Genomic DNA, 24,892 nt, shown 5'->3' on the forward strand with positions numbered 1-24,892 from the left:
GTTCCGAGCACACCCAGGAGCCATCCAAGATGAGGCTGGCCAGAGGGCTGACACCATCAATTCCTGACTCATCAGAACCGTCCTTTCCCCCAGGATGGCCACAAAGAGACTGCTCTTCATTTAGGCCAAATTGCATGCCTGTCCGTCAAAAATACTTACTTCTTCAAGGCACAGGCAGTAAGAAAAATGTTCAGCCCAAAATTCTCCTGGTGTCAGTTTGACCTAGACCAATGTCACGAGCAAGGCCATGGTATCAGTTTGTAAAATGTGCAAAGCAACAGAATCCATAACATACCCTTTGCTAAGCCAGTTTAGCTGAATTCACGCCCCGTGAGGGAAACCCCATTCCCGGAGGCCAACGGCGCAGGCTGGGACTCACAGTTCGCGATGTCCCCTCGAAGCTGCAGAATCTGCGGGACGGGCATCGTGAGGACAACAACGTCAAACTGCTCGGGGGGACCCGTTTCCCTGGAGACCTCCCACTTGTCATTTCTCAGGTCGATCTGGGTCACACAGCGTTGGAAGTGGACGTCAGCACCTGTTCCGAAAGCGAAGTCAAGTCCGCAGGATCAGGATTTCCATATGAACGGGGACACAGAGAAGAAGAGTCAGGAACTGACTCCATTCAGGTGAAGGACACAGTGCAGTCTGTCGTCCACAGCCCCAGGGGTTCACTGTCTTTCTCATTCAGTAGAACTTCCTCTCCTTCTGGCACTCTGGGACCTCCAGATCAATAGCTGCTCTGGGGAGGGGGCAACTTCTGCTACAATCAATAAAAATAATCACTGCTGTCTTTTATTAATTGGTGGATCGATTACCCTTATTAAGAAGAATCGGGAAGCACCTGGGTGGCTCAGTCGGTTAACCGTCCAACTTCGGCTCAGGTCATGATCTCACGGTTTGTGGGTTCGAGCCCGCATCGGGCTCTGTGCTGACAGCCAGCTCAGAGCCTGGAGCCTGTTTCAGATTCTGTATCTCCCTCTCTCTCTGACCCTCCCCTGCTCACGCTCTCTCTCTCTCTCTCTCCCTCTCTCTCTCTCAGAAATAAATAAAACATTAAAAAAAAGGAAGAAGAATCGGAACTAAGAGAAATACAGTCTAGGATGGCCAGTCATCACATTTTCCTTCTTTGCATTTATCACCAAGGTATTTTAATAATTATTTGAGTACTTATTTGATTATTATTTTCTTCCCTATTAATCTGTGAGCCCATGAGCAACGAATTATGCCTGTTTCGTTTCCAGGAATACCACATCGCATATACAGTATAGTGCTCAGCACATACTCTCTAATCACCACCTGTTGAAGAGAATGAAACATGACCTACAAACCAAAACATAAGAAAATATTATTGGATCAATAAGCCTCCTTGGGACCTTACATTTCAATTTTCAGAAAACTTTGATTTCAAAACAACTCCATCTTTTTTTAAAATTTCTTTAAGCTTATTTATCTAAGTAGAGAGAGTGTATATGCGAGGGAGGGGCAAAGGGAGAGAATCCCAAACAGATTCCACACAGCACAGAGCCCAATGTGGGGCTCAAACCCACAAGCGAGATAATGAGCCAAAGCTGGACACTTGACCGACTGAGCCATCCAGGCGCCCCTACTTTTCTTTATTATTATTTATTTATCTTGAGAGATACAGGCAGAGCACGAGTGTGGGAGAGGTACAGAGACGGAGAGAATCTCAAGCAGGCTCTGTACTAAGAGGCTGAGGGGCTCAATTTCATGAACCGTGAGATCATGACTTGAGTTGGAACTGAAAGCAGGATGTTTAACAGACTGAGCCACCCAGGCTCCCCCAAAACAAATCCACTTTTAATGCAGCCTCAGGAACAGAAAAGAAATGGAGAAAGAACAAGACAGAAAAGCGCACCCAAAGATCCTGCCCATCGTCACCTGCGACCCCTCACCTTCCCAGCCGCTCAAATACCAGCTTGCGTCCAACCTGGGCCCTGAGGGTCCCTCCTGTGGCTGCTCCAGCTCAGTGTGACCCCCCCCTCCATGTGTGAGGTCCCTCCACCATCAGTGCCTTCACCATTCACTCTGTCGCTAATTCAAAATACCTAAGTGTTTTAAGCATGTCTGATCTATCCAAATATACCCTCTCTTTCAGGTCAGGGCTCACGCCCTCCACGGTCCCCTGAGCATTGCTGCAACATTGCAGGCACTCCCAGTTTTTCAATCAAATGCAAATATGTCACAGGGAACAAGGGCTAACTAGGCCCAGGGGTCAATCTCTTCGAGGCAATTAGCATCATTCCTTCACAGATAAGAGCAGGAGCTTGTAGACTGCCTCCAGCCTGCCTCAGGGTTTCTCTAAGCCCCCCGCCTGGGGAAGGTGCAGGCGACTGGAGCTTTCCACTCAGACACACATCCCCACTCCTGCCTGAGGGGCTCCACTTAGCTTGCTTCTGTTTATTTAGGACGTCTCGCCCCCACCAGGTCACCTGCCTTGCCTCACTCTGTTCCTGGCCCCGATGTGGAACTCAAGTGAGTCAAGTAATTTTATGTTTTACTCTGTTGTGTTTTCACGTGATATTCCCTTTGAAAAGAGCATCGCGTGCTTACTGGTGGTGGTGAGTAGGTGTGCGTGTTTGAGGGAACTGACATCCACTGACCCAGAAATTCTCCAGACCCAGCCAGATGTCCCGGATGTGTGTTCCAGTGGTCCCAAACTGTTCTGCAGGGTGTGTGTCGGTGGTTCTGTATGTGTGGACCCTGGACCCACACCAGCACCAACTCGGAACTTGTTAGAAATGTACATTCTGAGACCTAACCCAGATCTACTGAATCAGAATCTCCGTCACTCGGGCCAGTGTTCTGGGAAATTGTTCTAGTTCAATACTGGCTTTAGAGGTTTCAGTCCACCCTGAAGCATTCATGATTAGACGAATCCCATGCAGATAACTTCCCTGGAAGTCTGGCCCAACCTAAGAGACTACTGATTCACCCAACAGACTCTGGGCTTGTAAACTTAACTGATTCCAGACTGTAGAGTAGCTCTGGAATATCTTGCGGGTGGGGAGGTGGTTGATTTATTATAAACAGACCAAACAACATGTAGAATGGTTTCTGTAAATAATCCTGTGTGCAGATCTTAAAAAGAATAAATATAAACACACATGAATAAATATATAAAGATAGTCATGTAAAATCAACAGGTGCGTTAACATTTTTCTGGAAGCATACATTGAAAACTATTATTAAGGATTACTTTAGGAAAAGAAAATTAGCCATTGATTGGTAAATAGGAGAACATCTATTTTATAACTTTCTGTATAGTATTAATATTTAATTATATATTCAACTTTTATTTGTAAACGCTAACTTTAAAAGAAGGCAGAGAAAACCTTATCCGCACCTGATTCTTTCAGGTAATGCTTAATAATTGAAGAAAGTCCTTGAGGTGCCACAAAGTTACAGTCTCCTTCTTTCATCACCATCCCTTCAATTGGAGAGGTCAGAGGCTTCAAAATGCCATGAGCTAACAGCTCATCATAAAAACTGAAATAAATCAATATATATAATTACATACCATAATTAGTTAGCTTAAAAATACTATACATTCTCATCCAAGAATTCTTAGAGATCAACATTCTAAATAATAATTGGAAATCTTGATATGAACAACTCAACATATGTTTTCTGTTACTAAAACGTAGTTCAGGGCGCACCTGGCTGGCTCAGTCGTTGTGAGTTCAAGCCTCATGCTGGGCACAGAGCTTACGAAAAAAATTAATAAAATATAATTCAAGCGAATAACAGAAACGTTTTGACAACCCATAAATCTTTTGCTGACATTAGCAGAAGGCCCATTTTGTGCATATTTCAAAATTAAAGTCAGTGAAAAAGATAAACAGAAAGGCAAGCAGGGCACCAATTTTGAATTTGGTGAAGACTGTCTTCCATCACAGCTAGCCGGCCTCTTCCTCAACACTGACTGGGCCACGCTGTTTCCTGAGCCTCCCCCGCCACCACCCCCGCAGTGTCAGCTGTCATCTGATCTCAACAACCCCAGGTGGCCTGTATCCCCTTGCCCACTTCACTCAGGTTCACCTCTTAGGGCTACCACCACCGACAGCAATCATATTGTAACGCCCTCACTGTATTACAAGACGCAGAGTTAAAAATGGAGGATTTCAAAAATTTGACATCATACAGTCAGTAAGAATGATTCCACTCCTTTCAACGAACTCACCTCTGGTGTTTTTTAGCATAATGGGGAGTGCGGGTGATGTACTGCGCTCCCAAGTCAAGGGTGCTCTGCGGATCGCAAGGACTCCTGGCTGTAGCCATTCTTCCCCCTTGAATGAACCCACAGGACACGTCAGTGTATCAGAATGAACCTCCTGCAATGCATGCTGTTCACCTCAGGTTAGGCCGAAGAGATTATGGCTGTATTTTTAAAAGCCCTTTTTTGTGTTTGTTTTTGTTATAGTTTTAGTTTGGGGCTCTGCACTCTCCCATGGTCAGGAAACAGTTCACAGAGGCAATATGGTCACCGTGAGGTCTTTTTTCAAAGAGGGCACAAGAACAGTGCAGCAGGCGTTGTTCAGTTCGGCGCCTGTATTTAAATAAAAGGAATGGATGAATGGAGAAAGTAAAACGACACAAGGAATGACATGTCAGAATGAATCAGGCTGGGAATGCTCTCCTGCGCTCAGGTTGCATGAGAAAACAAGGATTCTGTAAACCAGATCTTCGTCAAGTCCTGGTCAACGGGCACTTTGGGATCCTGGAAACGCGGAGAAGGTCGCGAAGGCACAGGCAGGGTACTGGCGCCTGCCAGAGGCCCAAGCTTTGCAAACTGCCAGAGCTCCTCCAGGCTCCTCCCTTTCTCCCGCCCGGGGCTCCTCCCGCTCCTCTCACTCCTCGCGCCCCCTTCCCTCCTCCCCATCCTCCCGCTTCGCCCCTCGCTCCTCGCCCCGCACACCAGGATCGCAGCTCCCCGCCCCCCCCCACCTCCGTCGGGCCCTGGGCTGGGGGCGGGGTGGGGGTGGGGTGCTCGGAGGTCCCAGTCACGTGACCGGGCGCGCACTGCGCATGCCGCTGCCGGGACTTGCCGGCCGCGAGAGTGACTGGATTTTCTCACGGACTTCCCCAGGGGGCCGCTCGCCGCCTCGGGAGCCCCGGCCGGCGGCGGCTTCCTTGCCCCGGTTTCGGCCGCCGGACAACCCACCTGAGTCCCCGGCCTCGTCCCACACCGCGAGGTGCACAGGCCGGGGCGTCTCCTTCCTCAGCAGCGCCGCGCACAGGCTGCCCGTCAGCCCGGCGCCCACGATGAGCACCCGCGCCATGGCCGCACCCCGCTGTGGGGCTCGCGCTCCGGGCCCGCCCCGCCCGCGAGCAGCCCCGCGGCCGGCCTGCAGGGGGCAGACGCGAGGCGAGCCGGGAGGGGGCGGGAGCCGGCGCTCCGGGGACCCCGGCCGCCCCCGGCCTAGCGCAGCGGGGAGGGGGGGGGTCGGTGATGCGGGACGGCGCGTGGGGCCCCACCTGCCCCTGGCTGGAGCCGCAGCCGAGCCCCCCGCGCCCGTGCGCGCCCTGCCGGCGTGACGCTGCGTGCGGTCCGGCGCTGCGGAGGGGCGACTGCACCAGCGGTGTCCCGAGGGATGTCGGAATCCAGGGGCGGTTCTTGTAAGAATGGCCCCGGGGCTCTGTTACCTGCAGCTGGAGCCTCAGTTTCTCCATCAGGGAAATGGGGACCCTAGTGTCTTCGGGTCAGATCTGTGACGATTACAGATGTGTGATTCACCAGAAACCGTTAAGATGACTCAGCTCTTCAGTAAGTGATTTTATGTCGGAACACATTCCAAATACTCTGAGGGATACAAGAAGATGAACTAGGCGAGGGTTCATGCCTTTGTCTCTGATCTGTTTCCCCCCAACATTGTCCTGGAAATTCTCAATGAAACAACAAAAAGCAACGAGAACTATCAACTATTAAAGAAAAAAAGAATTAAGGTACACTAGATTGTGGATAAATTATCACCTGAAAACTAAAGAAACTGACTAGCTATGAGAAGCGATAAGAAAGTTGACGATGGTGGTCAACTGCAATGAAAACATTGAAAATTTTAAAGTTTTACTGTATGTCCACGTCATAAAAATTACCGTACATCATATTGGTGATAGATCAATACATACATCTGATAAAAAACGAGCTAGATGAAAATATAGATGAACGTACACAGTTTGTAAGAAGATATACATAAAAATAAAAGATGCAGCTGAACAGGAAAACATTAATATAGAATTATTTACAACTTGTATGTTCAAAATGCACAAGACAAAATACAAATAAGCAAATTTGGGGGCAGGTATAAAAAAGGAAAGCTAAATATCCTTATATAAAATCTTAAAGACACAATTAAGTGACAAAGTCCAGAAGGAAAATGTTCACAGATTCAATTCTTGAATAGAAAGAAATCACAGAAGTCCAATAAGCCGGTAAGAAAGTTTAACTTTCCTATATTCAAATAAAACTTAAAATGCAATACCAAAAATAAAACCCCAAAAATGCAATATTATTTTTCATTTTTTGAGAATTGCTTTTAAAATGCAAATGTCTACATTTGGCAGGAGTGTAGCAAAACGCACTTTAATGCATTACTGATGGAAGTGCAATGGCCAAGTTTACCGGAGTATAGTTTGATAATATGTCAAAAGCCCTAAAACTGTGTCCTTTAATTTTTCTTAATGTTTATTTACTTTTGAGAGAGAAAGGGAGAGACAGAGACCTGAGTTGGGGAGAGACAGCGAGAGGGAGACGCCGAATCTGAAGCACGCTCCAGGCTCTGAGCTGTCAGCACTAAAACTGTGCCCTTTAAATGAGACATACCAGGTCTAGACATTTATGTTAAGAAAGTAGTGTATAGATATATATTAAGATTTATGTAGATCTGTGTTTACCTCAATGTTATTAGAAACATTAATAAAGCTACTCAGGAAATACGGCTTTAAATGTTTACGGATATATGGAAAATTACTCATAATGATGAAAAACTGCTACAAAACTAGTAGAATCTCAGAGTATGGTAAACATACACAAAGGCAAGTGCATAGGCAATTATTAGAGAAATAGGAGAGGAGGCCGTTGTGCTTATATTTTTCTATTAATTTCAAATGTTTTATAAAAGCCATATACTTGTTTATAGATGCATATATGTATGTATTTGCTAGAAACCAAGTAAAGCTGATATGGTAGACAATAAATTCATCAATCCTAACTTAAAGTTGTTTACAGTCTGAGATTTTTGCAACTCCATTCTAAAATCTCAGAATTGTCTGGAAAGGATATTTGAAATAAACTATGACAAGGGCTCTCCCCCACTGGCGTAATGTAAATATACACACCGAGTTAAAATGAGTTTGTCCGCGGTTCCACGGTGCCTCGTGGATGAGGCGAGGGCAGTTTGTTGTGGCTTTTTTGAGTCTGCTGCCCCCATTCCCGCCATCTCCTCCTGAACTCCTCATTTCTTGCATGATCGGGCCTACGACCTCCTGATTATCTTCAGTAGCTTCTCTTCTCTCACTCTTGTTAACTATTAGTCCTCTGGTCTTTTTGACCTCTTCCCCTTGGTCTCTTAAATCCAACCCCATACCATTGCGCACCAGAAAAATCCAACTTCCACCAGAAATACCAGAAATGGATTAAATTGCCTGTTTTACTGCATTCTTGTTATCTGTGGCCATTTAGCACTTTGAAAAGTAATCGCTGGGGCACCTGGCTGTCTCAATCATTTGAGCATCTGACTCTCGATTTCAGCTCAGGTCATGATCCCAGGGTCATGGGATCGAGCCCCGCATTGGGCTCCGCACTGGGTGTGGCGCCGGCTTAGATTCATTCTCTCTCCCTCTCTTTCCCCTGCTTGAACTCTATCTCTCTAAAATAAAAAAAAGTAAAAATAAATTTAAAAAAGAAGGAAAGAAAGAGAAAGAAAGAAATCACCAACAGGTTAATGCATTACTTAAATTCAAGCAACCGTTAGTTCTTTTTTTTTTTTTAAAGAATTTCTTTTTCTTTTTTTAAAGTTTATTTATTTTGAGACAGAAACAGTGTGAGTGGGGGAGGGGCAGAGAAAGAGGGAGAAAGAGAATTCAAAGCAGGCTCTGCACTGCCAGCACAGAGCCCGATGCGAGGCTCAAACTCATGAAGCTGCAAGATCATGACTTGAGCTGAAACCAAGAATCAGACACCTAACCCACTGAATGACCCAGGTGCCCCAAGCAACCATTACTTCTTAACTGGATTATTAAGCGGTCTCCATGTGCCTAACCTGTGTTCTGCACTAAGCTTCTAGATCCATCACTACCATCTTCAAACAACTCTCCATAGCTCTCAGTTTCATACAGAACTAAGGTCAACTGCTTGGCATAGTGTTCGGTGATATTTCCCCAACCTGTATTTATATCTTATCTTTGTAATCTTCATATATCCTGTGCTATAGCTAAATTGAATTATTTTCTGTTCCCTGAATACATCCTCAGATTTTCCACATATCTGTGAAAGTGGTAGACCTTTGCTTATGGAATTCTTGAGTACAGAGCATACTTTTTTGACTTGTGTTTCCAGGAGTTGTGAATTTGCATCACTTCATTCTCTTTTTCTTTTGTGCTATGATCAACAATATGTTGTTTAGAAAGTTATAGAGAATTGGGGATTGTTATGACCATTGAACAGAGGTAGCCATGATGGTTTGTGATTTCTCATTACCTTTGTCTTCAGGGAGGGGACTAGCCTTAGCCCCCACTCGTACCCTCCAGAATGGGTTATATCAGCCCAGAGCTATAACTGTAGGGTTGTGGGTCCATGGTTGGCTATTGTTACTAGGACATCTTTCTGGGAAATTTGGGAATGACTAAAGAAAATAGGATTGCAAAATAGGTAGAAAAGATGTGTTTACATTTAGTCTTCCTGGTCAACTTGACCTTTTATCTTCTTCCTATTCCCGATATTTCCTTATGCTTACTTAAATCCCGCTTAAGGGGCATCAGGGTGGCTCAGTCAGTGAAGCGTCTGACTTTGACTCAGGTCATGATCTCACAGTTCGTGGGTTCAAGCACCACAGCTGGCTCTGTGCTGACAGCTCGGAGCCCGCAGCCTGCTTCGGATTCTGTGTCTCCCTCTCTCTCTCTGCCCCTTCTCTGCCTGTGCTCTGCCTCTCTCTCTCTCAAAAGTAAACAATTAAATAAATAAATCCCACTTAAAGGTCACCTAAAAGAGGCCTTCTCTACCCATTTGACTTAAAACAACCTCCTTGTGACTATTTCACTGAACTTTAATTTTCTTCACATCACTTAACACTTTTAGAAATTATCTGGCTTGTTTACTCACGTATTTATTGCTTACTTATTAGAATTTAAGCACCAAGAGAAATGTTGTCATAGTCAATACAGTATCCTTGGCAACTATAATCATAGGTAGAATTCTCAGAAACAGAGGTCACTAACTGTTTGCCTGGAAGGTATACAAGTCTTTCAAGGATAATGCTTAAACTAAGACAGTCTGAACGGTAATTCTGTGGGGGCAGTTTCAGTGTTGAAGATACTTTCTCAGAGAGTGTTTTTTTATGGTATAATATGACTGTAATAATATAAAAATATCATTCCAGTCAGAAAAGGACATCTACTGGTGTGATGCACACCTCCATCTGCTCTCTCTTAACTGTGTTATTGATAACTTGGGTAATCATTAATAGCATATCTAACAGTGTTTAGATGGCCTAAAATCAAGATAAACTCATAGGGTTATTTAAGACCAGGAATTTAAGAGATTTCAATGCCAAAAAAAAAAAATTGGACAAGGTTATTCAAAGTATCTAGAAACTAATTTTACAGAATCAAGGAAAGAGGGCTTAGAATTTTACTTGGCTTTAGGCTCATGATGAGTTACTATAATAAAGCTGTCAAGGCAAAACATAAATATAAGTGAATTATAGCGTGCAGAGCAAGGCACATGATAGTCCCACAAAATTTAGACTAGCCAGATCACATTTAGAAAACCGTGTTCAGTGCTGGATCCCAGATTTTAAGAGAATCATTCAGAAACTGCTATCATTCCAAAGAAAGGTTTCCACGATGGTAAACAAACTTCAAATTAACTTATTTTAATAGGTAAGAGGGATAGAGATTTCTAACCTGGAGAAAACTGCAGAAAAACATGAAAGCTATCTTCAAATATGGGAAAGACCTTAAGAGAGACACATAGTTGGATATATCAGTATACCAAAATCAATTGATGAAACTATGAGAAAATAGATTCTGGCTTAACTCAGAAAATATATTTAAGGAACGATTTTAAGTGAATACATCTACAAATGGAACACATATCGTCAGGAAGTAGCTCTCTCAACTGAGGAAGCCTGCTAAACTTGGATGAGCACGATGGGGGGGGGGGTTATTGCAAAAGGAGTTGAAGCACTGGGTAGGAAAGCAGTTGTCAAACTGGGCACGTGTAAGTAAACACAGGTTTTCTAAGTGGTAGTTATAATTTTAAGGAAGCTGTTTTCCACATTCTCAGCTGCTGAAAGCACTTTTCACTAATATATGTGTAAACGCCTTTGCGGTCAAACTGATTCTCCTGTCCTACCTTACATTTCATAATTGCTCTTTACTAACTTTATGAAGAAATCTCAAGATTTGCCCATGACCACGAAACATTAAAGAATTCTGCATTTAACTACATATTTGCTTTATCAGTCGGTTTTATAGTTTCATATGATTTCCTGTTACTTATTGTCATCATTTCATCTCACTGTGAAGAAGCCCCTTTAATGTTTATTACAAGACCCATTTGGCGGTGATAAACTCCTTCAGCTTTCGTTTGTCTGGAAAACTATCTTCCCTTCAATCTTTTTTTTTTTTTTTTAAATGTTTTATTTATTTCTAGGAGAGAGAGACAGCGTGAGCAGGGGAGGGTCAGAGAGAGAGGGAGTCACAGACTGAAACAGGCTCCAGGCTCTGAGCTGGCAGACAGCACAGAGCCCGACGCGGGGCTCGAACCCACGAACCGCGAGATCATGACCTAAGCGAAAGTCGGACGCTTAACCGACTAAGCCACCCAGGTGCCCCTCTTCCCTTCAATCTTGAAAGGCAACTTTGCTGCATTGAATATTCTTGGTTGGTGGGCTTGCTTTCTTCCTTCCTTTCTTTCTTTCTTCCTTCCTTTCTTTCTTTCTTTCTTTCTGCTCTTTGAATATATAAGTCATGCCACTCCCTCTGACATGCAAAGTCTCTGCTGAAAATTTGCTGATAGTCTTATAAAGGTTCCATTGTGGATAACAAGACATTTTTTCTTACTGTTTTAAGAGTCTCTCCTTGTCTTCAACTCCTGCCAGTTTGATTATAATGTGCTTTGGTGTGGGTCTTTTGGAATTCATCTCTTTTGGAACGTTATTGGCTTCTGGATCTAAATGCCTGTTTCTTTCCCTAAATTAGGTAAATTTATAGCTGTTATTATTACTATTATTATCATTATTATTTTCATAAGTTTTCTACCTATTTCTCTCTTTCTTCTCCTGGGACCTGTATAATGTGTATATTGGTCTACTTGTTAGAGTCCCATAAATCCTTAAACAATCTTCAATCTTTTTCATTCTTTTTTTCTGTTTTTGCTCCTCTGAGTAGATGAATCCTACTGCCCTGAGATTAGTGAAGACGAATCTTTTATTCCACTTGATCTAGCCTGCTATTGAAATCTCTACTGAAGTCAGAGTTCAGTTATTTTATTCTTCTGTTCTGTGATTTCTGCTTGATACTTTTTAATATTTTCTATCTCTTCATTGAAATGCTCGCTTTGTTCCTGCATTGTTCTCCTGATCATGGGGAGCAACTTTATGATTGTTAATTTGAATGCTCTATCAGGCTAAGTACTTAGCCCCATTTCATTAAGATCTATTTCTGGAGTTTTATCTCATTCTTTGATTTAGAACATATTCCTGTGTTTCTGCATTTTCCTTGACTCTCTCTATTGGTTTCTGTGCATTAGATATAATAGCTACCTCTCCTAGTCTTGACAGAGTGGTCTCATTATAGGAGATGAAAGTTATCAATTATCCTAGCCTATACTCATGACTATCTTTTGTGATTACCCAACCACCTAATTTGTTCTTAGTGGCTCCCAGTCGTTGAAACCATGCCCACTCCATCAGTGTCCCAAAGAGAAAGAACAGTCAGTGCCCAGATGCAAGCCAGACCATCAGGCAGTAGCTGGGAAAGTATGTATTTAAGCCCCTTCCAGGGAGAATCCGGTAGGTGGCATTTTTGCTTCCTCTGCACTCAGCCTGTCTGTGTAGGGGAAGAGAGGATTTCTCTTGACCCCGTTAAGAACTTCTTTGCTTGCTACAGTCCTGTGGGATTTTTTAATGGAGCCCCATTTGCTATCAGAGCCAAGCAATCCAGGGGCCTGTCACTCAAGAGGCAGCCACAAAATCTGGGGTGCTAGGTGTGTGTGCTAGTTCCCTCCAGGGAGACACTGACAGCTTGGAGTGGGCTAGAGAGAGAGGGTAGAGGAAGTGTCCATCGGCTTCCATGATCTCTGGGGATGATGGTAGTCAGCCCCTAAATGTGTGCTACATTAGAAGCTTGACCCTCAGGCAGCAGCTCTTGAAATACACAAATCGATCTTTGTTAGGGAAAGACTGAGAGATGGGCATTTTTTGCCTACTGCCTCTGTGTTGAGCAACAGGGTAATTGATGTGGCAAATGCTCACACCTACTCATACTGCTCCCTTATTTGCTATGGTCCTGTAGGTCTCAAGGATGCAAGCCTTACTGGCTTTCACACTTAGGTGTTGGGGGTGCACCTCCTTTGAATGTAGGACTTAAAAGTTGGGGCCCTAGATGTGGTGTCCAAATCCTGTAATCCTTAGGGAGAAGCTGGGAGTTTGAGGATCCCTCCCAATTGTATGATGTTGTACAAGAGTGTGTCTCAGCCTTTCCCACTGGTTTTGATGTGGTACCACAGTCTCATTTGCCCAGTGTATAGTTATTGCTCAGCTAGTGTCTGGCTTTCTTTCAGCAAGAAATGTTCCCTGTGTAACTGTTCATTCAGGGTGTTCATGGGAGATGCGGCACTTAGGAGCCTCCTGTGTTGTCATTTTTAAAGATTTCCCAAGTCATTACGGATATGTAGCTCGAGATTTCACGAAATTAAGTGACATTGTTTAACAAAAGTCCTTCCATTCATATCTACCTATTAGTGAGTATTTAAGCAGTTATAAGTTTTCCCACATGCTGTTTTAATTACATTCCACACATTTAGAAATGATATAAATGACCAGCTTTTGGTTTCATTGCCTTTTCTCTATTTTTCTTTCTTTTTTTTCATTGATTTCTATTTTATTTATTGATTTCTTTCTGCTGATTTTAAGTTTAATTTGCTTCCCCCCCCCCCATTTCCTTTAAGGTAAAACTTCAGTTAAACTGATTATTCTTACCTTTCTTATTTTCTCACATGAGCAGTCATTGCTAAAAATTTTCTTCTAAATACTGTTTAGGTGTATCTCACAAATTTTGCTGTGTTGTATTTTCATTTTTAAGTTCGTTCAAAATATTTTTAAATTTTGCTCTTCTTTGACCTGCAGGTTATTTAGAAATGTGTTATTTAATTTCCAAGTATTTGGGTAATAATACTTTCTAGCATATGTTCTTATTATTGATGTTAGTTCAGTTATGTTATGGCTCAAGAACTTTATATTAATTCTATTCCTTTAGGCTTAGGTCTTGTCTATGGGCCAGAATCCTGGTGATTGTTTCTTGTATGGTGGAGAAAAATATGTATTCTGCTATTGTTGTGTAGAATGCTTTATACATGTCAGTTAAGTCAAGTTAGTTACAGTATTTTTCAGGTTATCTGTATCCTTACTAATTTTCGTCTACTCATTTTACTAATTACTAAAAGAGGACAGTTGAATTCTGCAAATATAATTGCAAAATTGTTTACTTCTACTTTCAGGTCTATCAGATTTTTGCCTTATATATTAAAGGTTGTGTTGTTAGGTATGTAGACATTTAAGATTGTTATATCTTCTTGGAGAATTGACTCCGTATCGTTATGTAACCTCCCTTTTTATCCATAATGATATTCCTTATTCTGAGCCAACTTTATTTTGTAATTTTTTTAAATGTTTATTTATTTTTCAGCGAGAGAGAGAGGGTCAAAGTGCAACCAGGGTACAAGCAGAGAGACAGGGGGACACAGAATTGGAAGCAGGCTCTAGGCTCTGAGCTGTCAGCACGGAGCCCAGTGCGCAGCTTGAACCCACTAACCATGAGATCATGACCTGAGCCGAAGTCAGACGCTTAACCAACTGAGCCATTCAGGCTCTCCTAACTCAACTTCATACACCAGGTTTCTTTTGGTGTATTTTGCTCTATACTTTTTTTTAACCTAAGCATCTGAATTTAACATAAATATTTTGTAGAGAATACACAGTTTAGTTTTGCTTTTTTAAAATTTAATTTGACAGTCTGTGTCTTTAGCCAGTATACCTAGACCATCTGCATCTAAAGTGATTAGTGGTTAAAATCTACCATGTTGCTACCATATTTATTTGTATTTTATCTCTCTCTCTCTCTTTTTTTTTAACTTCTCTGGGTTTAACTGAGCATTTATTATTAGTCCATGTTATCTCCTTTATTGGTTTATTATTTGTATTTGAAACATTTTTGGTAAGTTCCCTAGGGTTTACAATATACTTGTTGAAATAATCTTAGCCCATCTTCAAACAATGTTATACTTTCTATCATAGGGCTTGAGTAAAAAATTGACAACTTGCTCATGTTTTCCATAGGGATACATCTTTGAAAGCTAGCAATACTTTGAAGACTGTTGCTTCTATGTCTGAACTGCTTTACACCATTCATAGACTATCTATTTACAACTCATTGCTGTTACTGCAGTAACTGTCAGACAGAAGAACAGAAGTCTATTTCAGGCTTTTACAAAAATTAGAATCATGTTTTAATAGTATTAATTTTTTTAAACTGAAGCTACACTTTACCACTAAACAACCACTGTAGATGTAGCCTCATTTTTGTGAATGTACTTAGAGTAGCATAAATGCATAAATGTGGAAAAGCAGCTTGAAAAATGAGGTTGCACTGAAGTTAAATGTTTTCCTGTTAGTTTTTCTTCTAGAACAGTACACCTTTTTTGGCACCTGCATGACTCTGTGTAGCAACTTTTGTTAAAAGGAACACAATTTAGGACTGACTACTTTGAAGACGCAGACATTGGACACCTAAAATCAGCAAGAGAGACAGGTATGGCATAATGGTTTTCATTGTTGGGTTGTATATCTAGAGCCAAACCAATCATCACAATACCAGGCGCTGAAGAAGAATAACCCTCCAGTCAGCTTTTAGGATATTATATTTAGTCATAGATGAGTGTTATTCATAATGCAGATTTTTGTGTCTTCATATTTTGTTCAAGTACCTTGGCTAACTGGGTGATCATCTTTAAAAAATTATTATTTAAAATCTTGGTTGCTTTGAATTTTGGTGTTCTTGTACAAAACTCAATTTTCCATTCTACTTTCATCTTTAATATCTTATAAAAGTTTGCTCCTAAGCAGAGCAAAGCACCAATGATTGGTCCGTGGAATAGTACTTCAGGCAGCGACAATGGAAGGACAGTTATGTTGAGTGACTGAAATTAACATAATCAGCTGTGTTAGGTACAAGGCTTACAGGAAAACCTTTTTATTTTAGTAGAAATGGCTAATTTTATAGTATCTGTGTGACTTTAATAGTGATCCATTATATTCAGGGGCACCTGCATGGCTCAGTCAGTTAAGGGTCCACCTTTGGCTCAGGTCCTGATCTCTCAGTCTGAGTTTGAGCCCCGCATCAGCCTCTGTGCTGACAGCCCAGAGCCTGGAACCTGTTTCAGATTCTGTGTCTCACTCTTTCTCTTCCCCTCCCCCACTCATGCTCTGTCTCTCTCCCTCTCCAAAATAAATAAATACTCAAAAGAGAGTGATCCTTTATATTCATATTATCATTTCAATAGGCAAGTATTACAAAATTATTCAGATATTTTACTTGTTTTGTATTAAGTCTTTAAAATCCAATGTGTAATTTACTCCTATAAAGGCATGTCAACTTGGAAGCTAAATTTCTTATCAGACGCACTTGGTCTGTGTTTCGATTTTATAAAATTTATTCTTAAAAGAGTAGTTTCACATATCCAGGGTGTTCCAAAAATATTTCAAAGTTGTTTGGTAACTGAATTGACTACCAATAGATCCTTTTTCTTGCACAATTGTATCTCCTTTGACAATTTTTAAAAAGTTTTTAGAAGAATTAATTTGACCTTGGAGTACTTTTATCAGCTTGAAAACTACATCTGTCCCAAGTTAAGTTAATTTGAAAGCCCATGTTAATTAGTATTATTAATATCAAATTCAAATTAGAGTTTAAAAGCAACTCTAAATTTGTCAGTATCACACAAAGTTTTCTTTCAAATTTTTGTGATTTTTGTGGCTAATTTATATACTGCTATTAGTTAGAAATAAAATTCACATATTGATTCATGTTAGGAAAATGTGAAATCATTCTTATTGATATGCATTATGGAAAGCTTCCACGTAAACATAATTTATAGCACCTTAATAAGGTTATAAATGAGCTTTTTTTCAGAATGATATTGATGAAAAAAAGTTAAGTCGCACCTCCATCAGTTTTTTTTTTTTTTTGTGGCTAATTTATATACTGCTATTAGTTAGAAATAAAATTCACATATTGATTCATGTTAGGAAAATGTGAAATCATTCTTATTGATATGCATTATGGAAAGCTTCCACGTAAACATAATTTATAGCACCTTAATAAGGTTATAAATGAGCTTTTTTTCAGAATGATATTGATGAAAAAAAGTTAAGTCGCACCTCCATCAGTTTTTTTTTTTTTATATTGGGCAAGTATTCCTTTTGTTTCAGGACAGTCTTGAATTAGAGTTGATGATACATTTATTCTTTTAAAAATCTTCCATGACAGGAACCCTGGATGGCTTAGTTGGTTAAGCGTGTGACTTCGGGCTCAGGTCATGATCTCATGTTCCGTGAGTTCGAGTCCCAGGTCGGGCTCTGTGCTGACAGCTAGCTCAGAGCCTGGAGCCTGCTTCAGGTTCTGTGTCTCCCTCTCTTCTCTGCCCCTCCCCTGCTCACACTCAGTCTCTCAAAAATGAATACATATTTTTGAAAAAACAGTTTAAAAAAATCTTCCATGACTCAATGAACAAGCTCTGGCCAAGAACACAAGACTCTGTCTTCTATTTCTCTCAAGACTTCCATAAGCTGACCATCATCCTTAGCATTTGCATATACATATTGAGTGATTTTGACAAATGAGTCCTTGACCCAATATTTTTCAATATGTATTACACGGTGGAATGAAACAATAAGCGAAATGTTAGTCTCTTGAGTTACAAATTCCGATGAAAGAAACCAAGTTGAAGGTTTCACACTTACTGATTTCAGAACTTACTACAAAGCGTTAATAATGTTAACAGCATGCTACTGGCATAAATACTGACATAATATACCATGGAGTAGACTAGAGAGCCAGACACAGACACTGCATATATCGGGAAATGATTCGCAGGAAGAATGCCAAGACCATTCTCTGGGAGGAGGACAGCCTTGCAACAAAAAAGTGCTGAGAGAACTGGATATCCATGTGCAAAAGAGATGAAGTTGGACCCTTACATTATACCGTGTACACAAATTAATTCAGGTTGTATCAAAGACTGAGACATAAGAACTAAAATTATAAAACTCTTAAATGAAAGCACAAGGGGAAAAAGTCATTACATTGGATTTAGCAATGCTTTCCTGTAAGTGACACCAAAAGCATAGACAACAAACGAAAAAAATAGATAAGTTGGATTTCATCAAATTTTAAAACATTTCTGCATCAAAGAATACCATCAACACAGTGAAAAGGCAAACCGATGGAATGGGAAGACGTCTTTGCCAATCACCTATCTGAAAACAGATTGATCTCTAAAATATGTAAAGAATTCTTAAAATTCACAACAAAAGATAAAACCAAACAACCTGAGTACAAAATGGGCAAAGGAATCAAAAGATATTTATCCAAAGAAGATATGCATGTGGCCAATAAACACATGAAAAATTGTATTCAACATCACTAAGTTATTAAAGAAATGCCAGTCAGAACCACAGGATACCACTTTTCACCTATGAAAGTGGCCATTATAAACCCACACACTTACACAGTATTGTGGGGGTGGAGAAATTTGAACCCCGTGCCTTGCTGTGTTTATGTAAAAGGGTCTGGCACTATGGAAAAGGCTATGGCAATTCTTCAAAAATTTAAACATAGAATAACAATATGTTATGGATTGAATGTTTGTGACCCCCCAAATTCAGACATTAGAGCCTTACCCCCTACAGTGATAGTATTTGGAAACGGGGTCTTTGGGGGAATAATTAGAGTCTTTAGATTAGGTCATGAAGGTGAGGTCCTCTGTATAGGATCAGTGGCCTTACAAGAAGAAGAGAGCAATCTCTCTCTGCTGCATGAGGACATAGTGAGGAGGTGAGAGCAGGAAGTCAGGAAGAGAGCTGTCACCAGAAACTTACCATGCTGCTAGCCTGACCTTGGACTTCCAGCCTCCAGAGCTGTGAGAAAATCAATGTTTGACCAAAAAGCAACCTACAGAGTGGGAGAAGATGTTTGCAAATGATACAGCTGATAAGAGGTTAATATCCAAAATATATAAAGAACTTACACAACTCAACACTGAAAAAAACACCAAACAATATGATTTAAAAATGGGCCGAGGATCTAAATAGAAATTTTTCCAGAGAAGACATACATATGGCTACAGGCACATGAAAAGATGCTCAACGTCACTAATCGTCAGGGAAAGACAAATCAAAAACACAACATATCACCTTATACCTGTTGGGATGGCTAAAGTAAAAACCACATGAAGTAACGAGTGTTGGTAAAGATATGGAGAAAAAGTAACCCTCATGCACCATTGGTGGGAAGCTGAATTGATGCAGTCACCATGGAAAACAATACGGAGGTTCCTCAAAAAATTAAAAATAGAAATGCTGTCTGATCCAGTAATTCCACTACTGGGTATTTACCCAAAGAAAATGGAAACACTAATTCGAAAAGATATATGCACCCTTATGTTTACGGCAGCATTATTTAAAGTAGCCAAGATAAGGCAGCAGCCTAAGAGTTCACTGATAAATGAATGGATGAAGATGTGATTGATATATACATATATACATACATACATAAAGAAGGATGAGATCTTGCCATTTGCAACAACATGGATGGACCTAGAAGGTATTATGCTAAGTGAGATAAGTCAGACTAAGAAAGATTAAAACAATATTATTTCGCTCATATGTAGAATCTAAAAAGCAAAACAAATGAAAAACAAAGAAACAAAAAGCAGAATCAGACCTATAAATACAGACAACAAACTGATTGGTTGCCAGAGGGAAGAGGAGCAGGGAAGGGCAAAATGGGTGAAAAGGTGTGGGAGACACCAGCTTCCACTTGCTGGATGAATAAATCCCAGGGGTAAAATGCACACCATTAGGAATATAGTCAATGCTGTTGTAATAGGGTCGTCTGGGGATAATGGTAGCTACACTTGTGGTGAAACTAACATAACATACAGAGATGTTGAATCACTGTATTATATACCAGAAACTAATGTAACATTGTGTGTCAACTATACTCAAATAATTTTTAAAATTATTTTTCTACAACTATGGAGATGATCATATATTTCTCCCAATTCTTATTGACATGGTAGATTATATTAGCTGATTTTTTCTAACCTTGAGCCTTTACATTGCAGGAAGACAACTTCATTTGGTTATAATATTTTTATTACTGGACTAGTAAGTTCCCATTATTTTATTTAAAATACTTTAATTTGGTGGTCATAATGAGACTGCCTGGTAGTGGGAGTTTTTTGGTGCCAATTTTGATTTTGAGATCAATTTACTGTGTAGTATTTGGAAGATTTATTTTTTAAACCATGCTCTGGAATAGTTTAAATACTATTAGGATTAACTGAGCTTTAAAGTTTTAGTAAATTCTTATGTGAAGAAAAGAAATAAAGAAAGAAAATAGGAAGGAAGGAAGGAAGGAAGGAAGGAAGGAAGGAAGGAAGGAAGGAAAGAGAGAGAGAGAAAGAAAGAAAGAAAGAAAGAAAGAAAGAAAGAAAGAAAGAAAGAAAGAGAAAGAAAGAAAGAAAGAAAGAAAGAAAGAAAGAAAGAAAGAAGAAAGAAAGAAGGAAGGGAGGGAGGAAGGAAAGAAGGAAGGAAGGAAGAAGGAAAGGAGGAAGGAAGGAAAGACAGAAGGGATGGAGGGACGGAGGGATAGAGGGAGGGAGGAAGGAAGGAAATGTTCAATGTTTAAACCACCCAGTCTATGGTACTTTGTTATGGCAGCTCAAGGTGACTAATGTATGATCCAATCCCACTTCTGGGTATATACTCAAAAGACGTGAAAACAGAGATTCAAACAGATATGTCCACACCCATTATCATAGCAGCATTATTCACAATAGTCAAAAGATGGAAGCAACCCAACTGTTCATCAACATAAGAATAGATCAACAATAAACATTTTGTATGTATGTATATACATACAATAGACTATTCCAGTCTTAAAAAGGATGGAAATCTTACTTATGGTACAACATGGATGAATCCTGAAAACACTATCCTGATTGAAATAAGCCAATCACAAAAGGGAAAGTATAAATGATTTCATTTATGTGAGGTTCCTAGAGTAGTCAAGTTTACAGAAACAGAAAATAAAATGATGGTGACCAGAGGCCTGAGAGAGGGGAGGGTGGAGAGTTAACATCTAATGGATACAGTTTCATTCAGAGAAAATGAAAAAGGTCTTGAGATTGATGGTAGGGAGGGGTATACACCAATGGGAATGTGCTTAATGCCACAGTACTGTACACTTAAAAATGGTCAAAACAATAAATTTGATGTTATGTGTATCTTATCACAATAAAACAACAACAGAACAAAATAACAAGCGTTGGCAAGGATGTGGAAAAAACCCCCGAGCACTGTTGGTGGGAATGCCCTACGGTGCAGCCACTACGGAAACCGGTAAGTGCTCCAAGTGCTGCCTCAAAATGTTAAAAATGGAATTACCATATGATCCAGCAATTCCGCTTCCAGGCATATATATAAAAGAAGTGAAAGCAGGGACTCAAACAGGTATTTATACATCTAAGTTCATAGCAGCATTATGCTCAATTGCCCCTAAAGATGGAGGTAACCCATATGTCCATTGACAGAGAATCAGATAAACAAAATTTGGTATTCACATATACTGAAATAATACTCTGCCTTAAAAATAAAGGACGTTCTGGCACATGCTACAATATGGATGAAACGTAGTATGGTAGCTAACTTGACAAATTATTTTTAAAAAACATTGTAATGCTAACAAAAAAAGAAAATACATCTTTAAAAATGTAGTTTAAAACTTTCAAATCTAGATAATTTGTAGCAAGTTGTTAAATTATTGCACTGGAACCAGCTTAACAAACATATAAGAAAGACATAACAATTATTTGCACATAAATTATTTTCCTAAATTGCTGGTAATAGTTTGTTCTCTTAAGTGAGGAAGTCTAACACACATTAAATGTTAGCTATGTGACTGGTATTATACTAACAAAGCATAATATCCCATTTATTAATTTAAGTTATATAATAATCCTGAGAAGTAGGTATTATTCACATTTTATAGGTAGAGAAACTGTTGCTCAGAGAGGTTAAGTAACCTCCTTTAAGTCACATAGCTTGTGAGTGGCAAAGCCAGACCTATAAACTCTGCACAATGTCCTTCCAGGAACAGTGCCTGGCTTATTATAGAAGGTTCGTGAGATCCATAAGTCATGCTTTTAGGAAAGAATGTGGGCAGTGAGCTCAGTGGCTCCCTGGATTCTTATTCTAGAAAGAACATAAGAGTCATGGCTTCCCAGAATTTAGGATACTCAAGACAAGCATTTCTATATGCAATAAAATCTAGATGCTGAGAGGCTAGATGGAAGTTGAGTTATCCAAGCTTCCTAATCTCCTCACCCATCCTCCTTCCCTCCCCAAAACCCAACAACCTTAAACATACTTTAAATAAGCTTTAGCCTGGTAAGAATATTGTTACATCCTTAATTCAGCTATCAGTTAACTTATAGTATATGATAAAGCTTTTGGAACTGGGCTAAACAGTTCTATGGTGGAGATTTCAAAGAGGGGGTTTGCACTACAAAATAGGGTGATTAGAAAAGCATGGGTTTGGGGATGAAGCAGGAAGAAATCTGAATCTTGACTGTAAATTGTACACTGTGTATCTTTAGACAAGTTACTTAATTTTTCAGAGCTTCAGCTTTCTTATCTGAAAATGGTAATATTCCTTAAATCACAGAATTATTTAAACAGTCAAACGATATGAATTCCTGCAATTTTAATAGTATTAATGTCTCCTTTCGTATGTAGATCCCAAATGTGGTACTTTTTCAAAGTGATGTCTTTCATTTTAATTCTCGGGACTACTCATGGTGCCATTCGATATCGAAGATCTGTGAACCCTGAAGCAAATATGAATATTGTAAGCTGCTAGGAAATAAATGCTAAGCCACCAAAATAACAGGAAATGCTACTCTTTAATTTTGAGGTCCTCTTATTTTAATAGATCTGTAGTCAATTTATATCCTTGCATTCATATATTTTGATACGAGTCAAGCAATAGTCTCCATTTACTGTTCTGTAGCTTCAGCCTTATTTTGTCCCTGGATGAAAAAATATATATACAAATATATTTAAATAGCTTTATGGAGGACTTACAAATTCTTTTGTGTACACGCATAGACTTACAAATTTCAGATCTAAGCTTAGCTATTAGCATAGACATACAAACCTCTGTGAATAAACATATATTTTTAAATTGCATATGGTTGAATAGGTAGAAGTATGAATGATTTGTAGTTAGAATAAAGACTGATGCTCGGTAGGTGTTCTATAAATATCTATTACTGAATGAATCATTGAGCTAGTGGAAAAAAAATAGTCCTAATGTTGAGACAGCATGAAGGTCCATTATTACATTAACAGGTTAGATTGTTATCAGCTTACATTAACAGACCAACACACTAAAAGGTTTCCTTTTTCTTTATCTAGAGCCAAATTATTTCCTATTGGGGCTACCCGGGTGAAGTGTATGACATTGTGACTGAAGATGGTTATATCCTTGGCCTTTACAGAATTCCTTATGGGAAGACAAACAATGACGATTCAGGTAATACTCAACTGAGAACAAGTTGGCTTTCTGGGACCTGAGGTTTCTTCACTTTCCACTTCTTTTTAGCAAGATTAGGACAAGAAAATTATTTAAAGATTAAGTGCACCAGTAACTTCGCATACAAGTCTCTACATGCCTCAAAAAGAGAATGTGATTCTCCATTGGCTTCCTGTTCAGAGATTCTTTTTTTGTTTTTTTAATGTTTATTTATTGTTGAGAGAGAGCAGAGGATGGGCAGAGAGAGACAGAGACACAGAATCAGAAGCAGGCTCCAGGCTCTGAGCTGTCAGCACAGAGCCCAACACAGTGCTCCAACTCGTGAAATGTGAGATCATAACCTGATCCAAAATCCAATGCTTAACCGACTGAGCCACCCAGGTGCTCCCAGAGTAGTTTTAAAATGTGGTAGAACACAAATTGTTCCAAGTTTTCTTTGTGGTTCCCTTTCCTCATTTATGTTCATTCCCTACAAGTTCTTGGTTTCATGAGGAGTTAGAAATGTAACATGGTAATATTATTCTGTAGGTTTGAAAAAAGGCTCCCTCCTCTATGAATAGCAAAGAGATCAGGTTGGTGGCCACCTCATGGTTCTTCACTCCAACAATAAGGTACATCACTATCATCAGCGAGTGAGGTAAAAAAAAAAACAAAGCCCTAGATTTTGTCACTAGGATTGTAATTCTCTATCAGCCACTTACGAGCAGAATATGTAACAGATTACTTTTGCTTATTCATTGAATTGCTCAAATAAAAAACAACATATTGGGGGGTGCCTGGGTGGCTTAGTGGGTTAAGCATCAGACTCTTGATTTCAGCTCCAGTCATGATCTCACACTTGGTGGGTTTGGCCTACGTGGGGCTCTGTGCTAACAGCTCAGAGCCTGGAGCCTGCTTAAGAATCTGTGTCTCTCTCTCTCTCTGCTCCTTACCCTCTTGTGCTATCTCTCTCAAAAAATAAAATAAACATTTAAAACATGTTTTAAAAAACAACCAGCCTTTTTTTTCTTTCCTCTTTAGATGTTCTCACTGAAAAGAATGTTTCTCATATATAGGATACCCCCTCAAGTTCTCATTTTGAACATTAAAGTACATTTCAGAGAAGATATTAATTTGAAACCACCTCGATCAATGTAATTTCGGATCCTTATAAAGGTCACAGCTACTAGACACAAAATGTTCACATAGATTTAACATAATCATAGTGATCATTTTTCAGGGTCTGATCTAATTTCACGAATACTGGAATAAAATATTTAAAGGTAATCTAAAAATACAGCGAGTGCTTTAGAGTTGTGTAAAAGCAGGGCCAGAGACAGGAATTCAGGAGCATGTGATTTATTGCTGGTCTACTGTCAGGGGAAGGTACTGCGAAAATCGGGGTAGGGCAAGGGAAGTAGCTAAGGAAGGATGGGACACAGCTAAGTCCAGATGCGATGTGATCTCAGAGGAGCTCATAGATCCATGAACTGCGCTACAAAGTGGTCCCGCCTTGACGTTAGGAAGTTAGCCTAACTCCTGATGTTGCCACATCATTGCCTAAAGACTACTCATA

At 40.0% G+C, this 24,892-nt stretch overlaps 2 protein-coding genes across 5 annotated transcripts in view; one reads left to right on the forward strand and one right to left on the reverse strand.

The window, feature by feature from the left end:
* Positions 1-301: 301 nt before the first annotated feature.
* On the reverse strand, positions 302-5,311 carry LOC120225112 (renalase-like). The gene is made up of 4 exons (XM_039223344.1): positions 5,186-5,311; positions 4,205-4,310; positions 3,368-3,510; positions 302-538 (listed from the first exon to the last, which is right to left on the reverse strand). Exons 1-4 carry the CDS (start codon positions 5,301-5,303, stop codon positions 312-314), a joined length of 594 nt encoding a protein of 197 aa, XP_039079275.1. The 5' UTR covers positions 5,304-5,311; the 3' UTR covers positions 302-311.
* Positions 5,312-9,457: 4,146 nt separating this feature from the next.
* Positions 9,458-24,892, forward strand: part of LIPJ (lipase family member J) — a 30,770-nt gene continuing 15,335 nt past the window's right edge. For 3 of the 4 annotated variants that reach the window (XM_039223338.1, XM_039223340.1, XM_039223341.1), the window contains exons 1-3: positions 9,458-9,518; positions 22,539-22,650; positions 23,220-23,337. In XM_039223338.1, the coding sequence (XP_039079269.1) occupies positions 9,493-9,518; positions 22,539-22,650; positions 23,220-23,337 (256 nt within the window). In that variant the 5' untranslated portion in view covers positions 9,458-9,492. Of the gene's footprint in view, positions 9,519-15,206; positions 15,271-22,538; positions 22,651-23,219; positions 23,338-24,892 lie in introns of those variants that run through there. The other variant, XM_039223339.1, reaches the window with a different exon arrangement.

The sequence above is a fragment of the Hyaena hyaena genome, unplaced genomic scaffold (assembly GCF_003009895.1).
Source record: "Hyaena hyaena isolate Hyena2069 unplaced genomic scaffold, ASM300989v1 scaffold_1329, whole genome shotgun sequence".
In the NCBI taxonomy this organism is placed as follows: domain Eukaryota; kingdom Metazoa; phylum Chordata; class Mammalia; order Carnivora; family Hyaenidae; genus Hyaena; species Hyaena hyaena.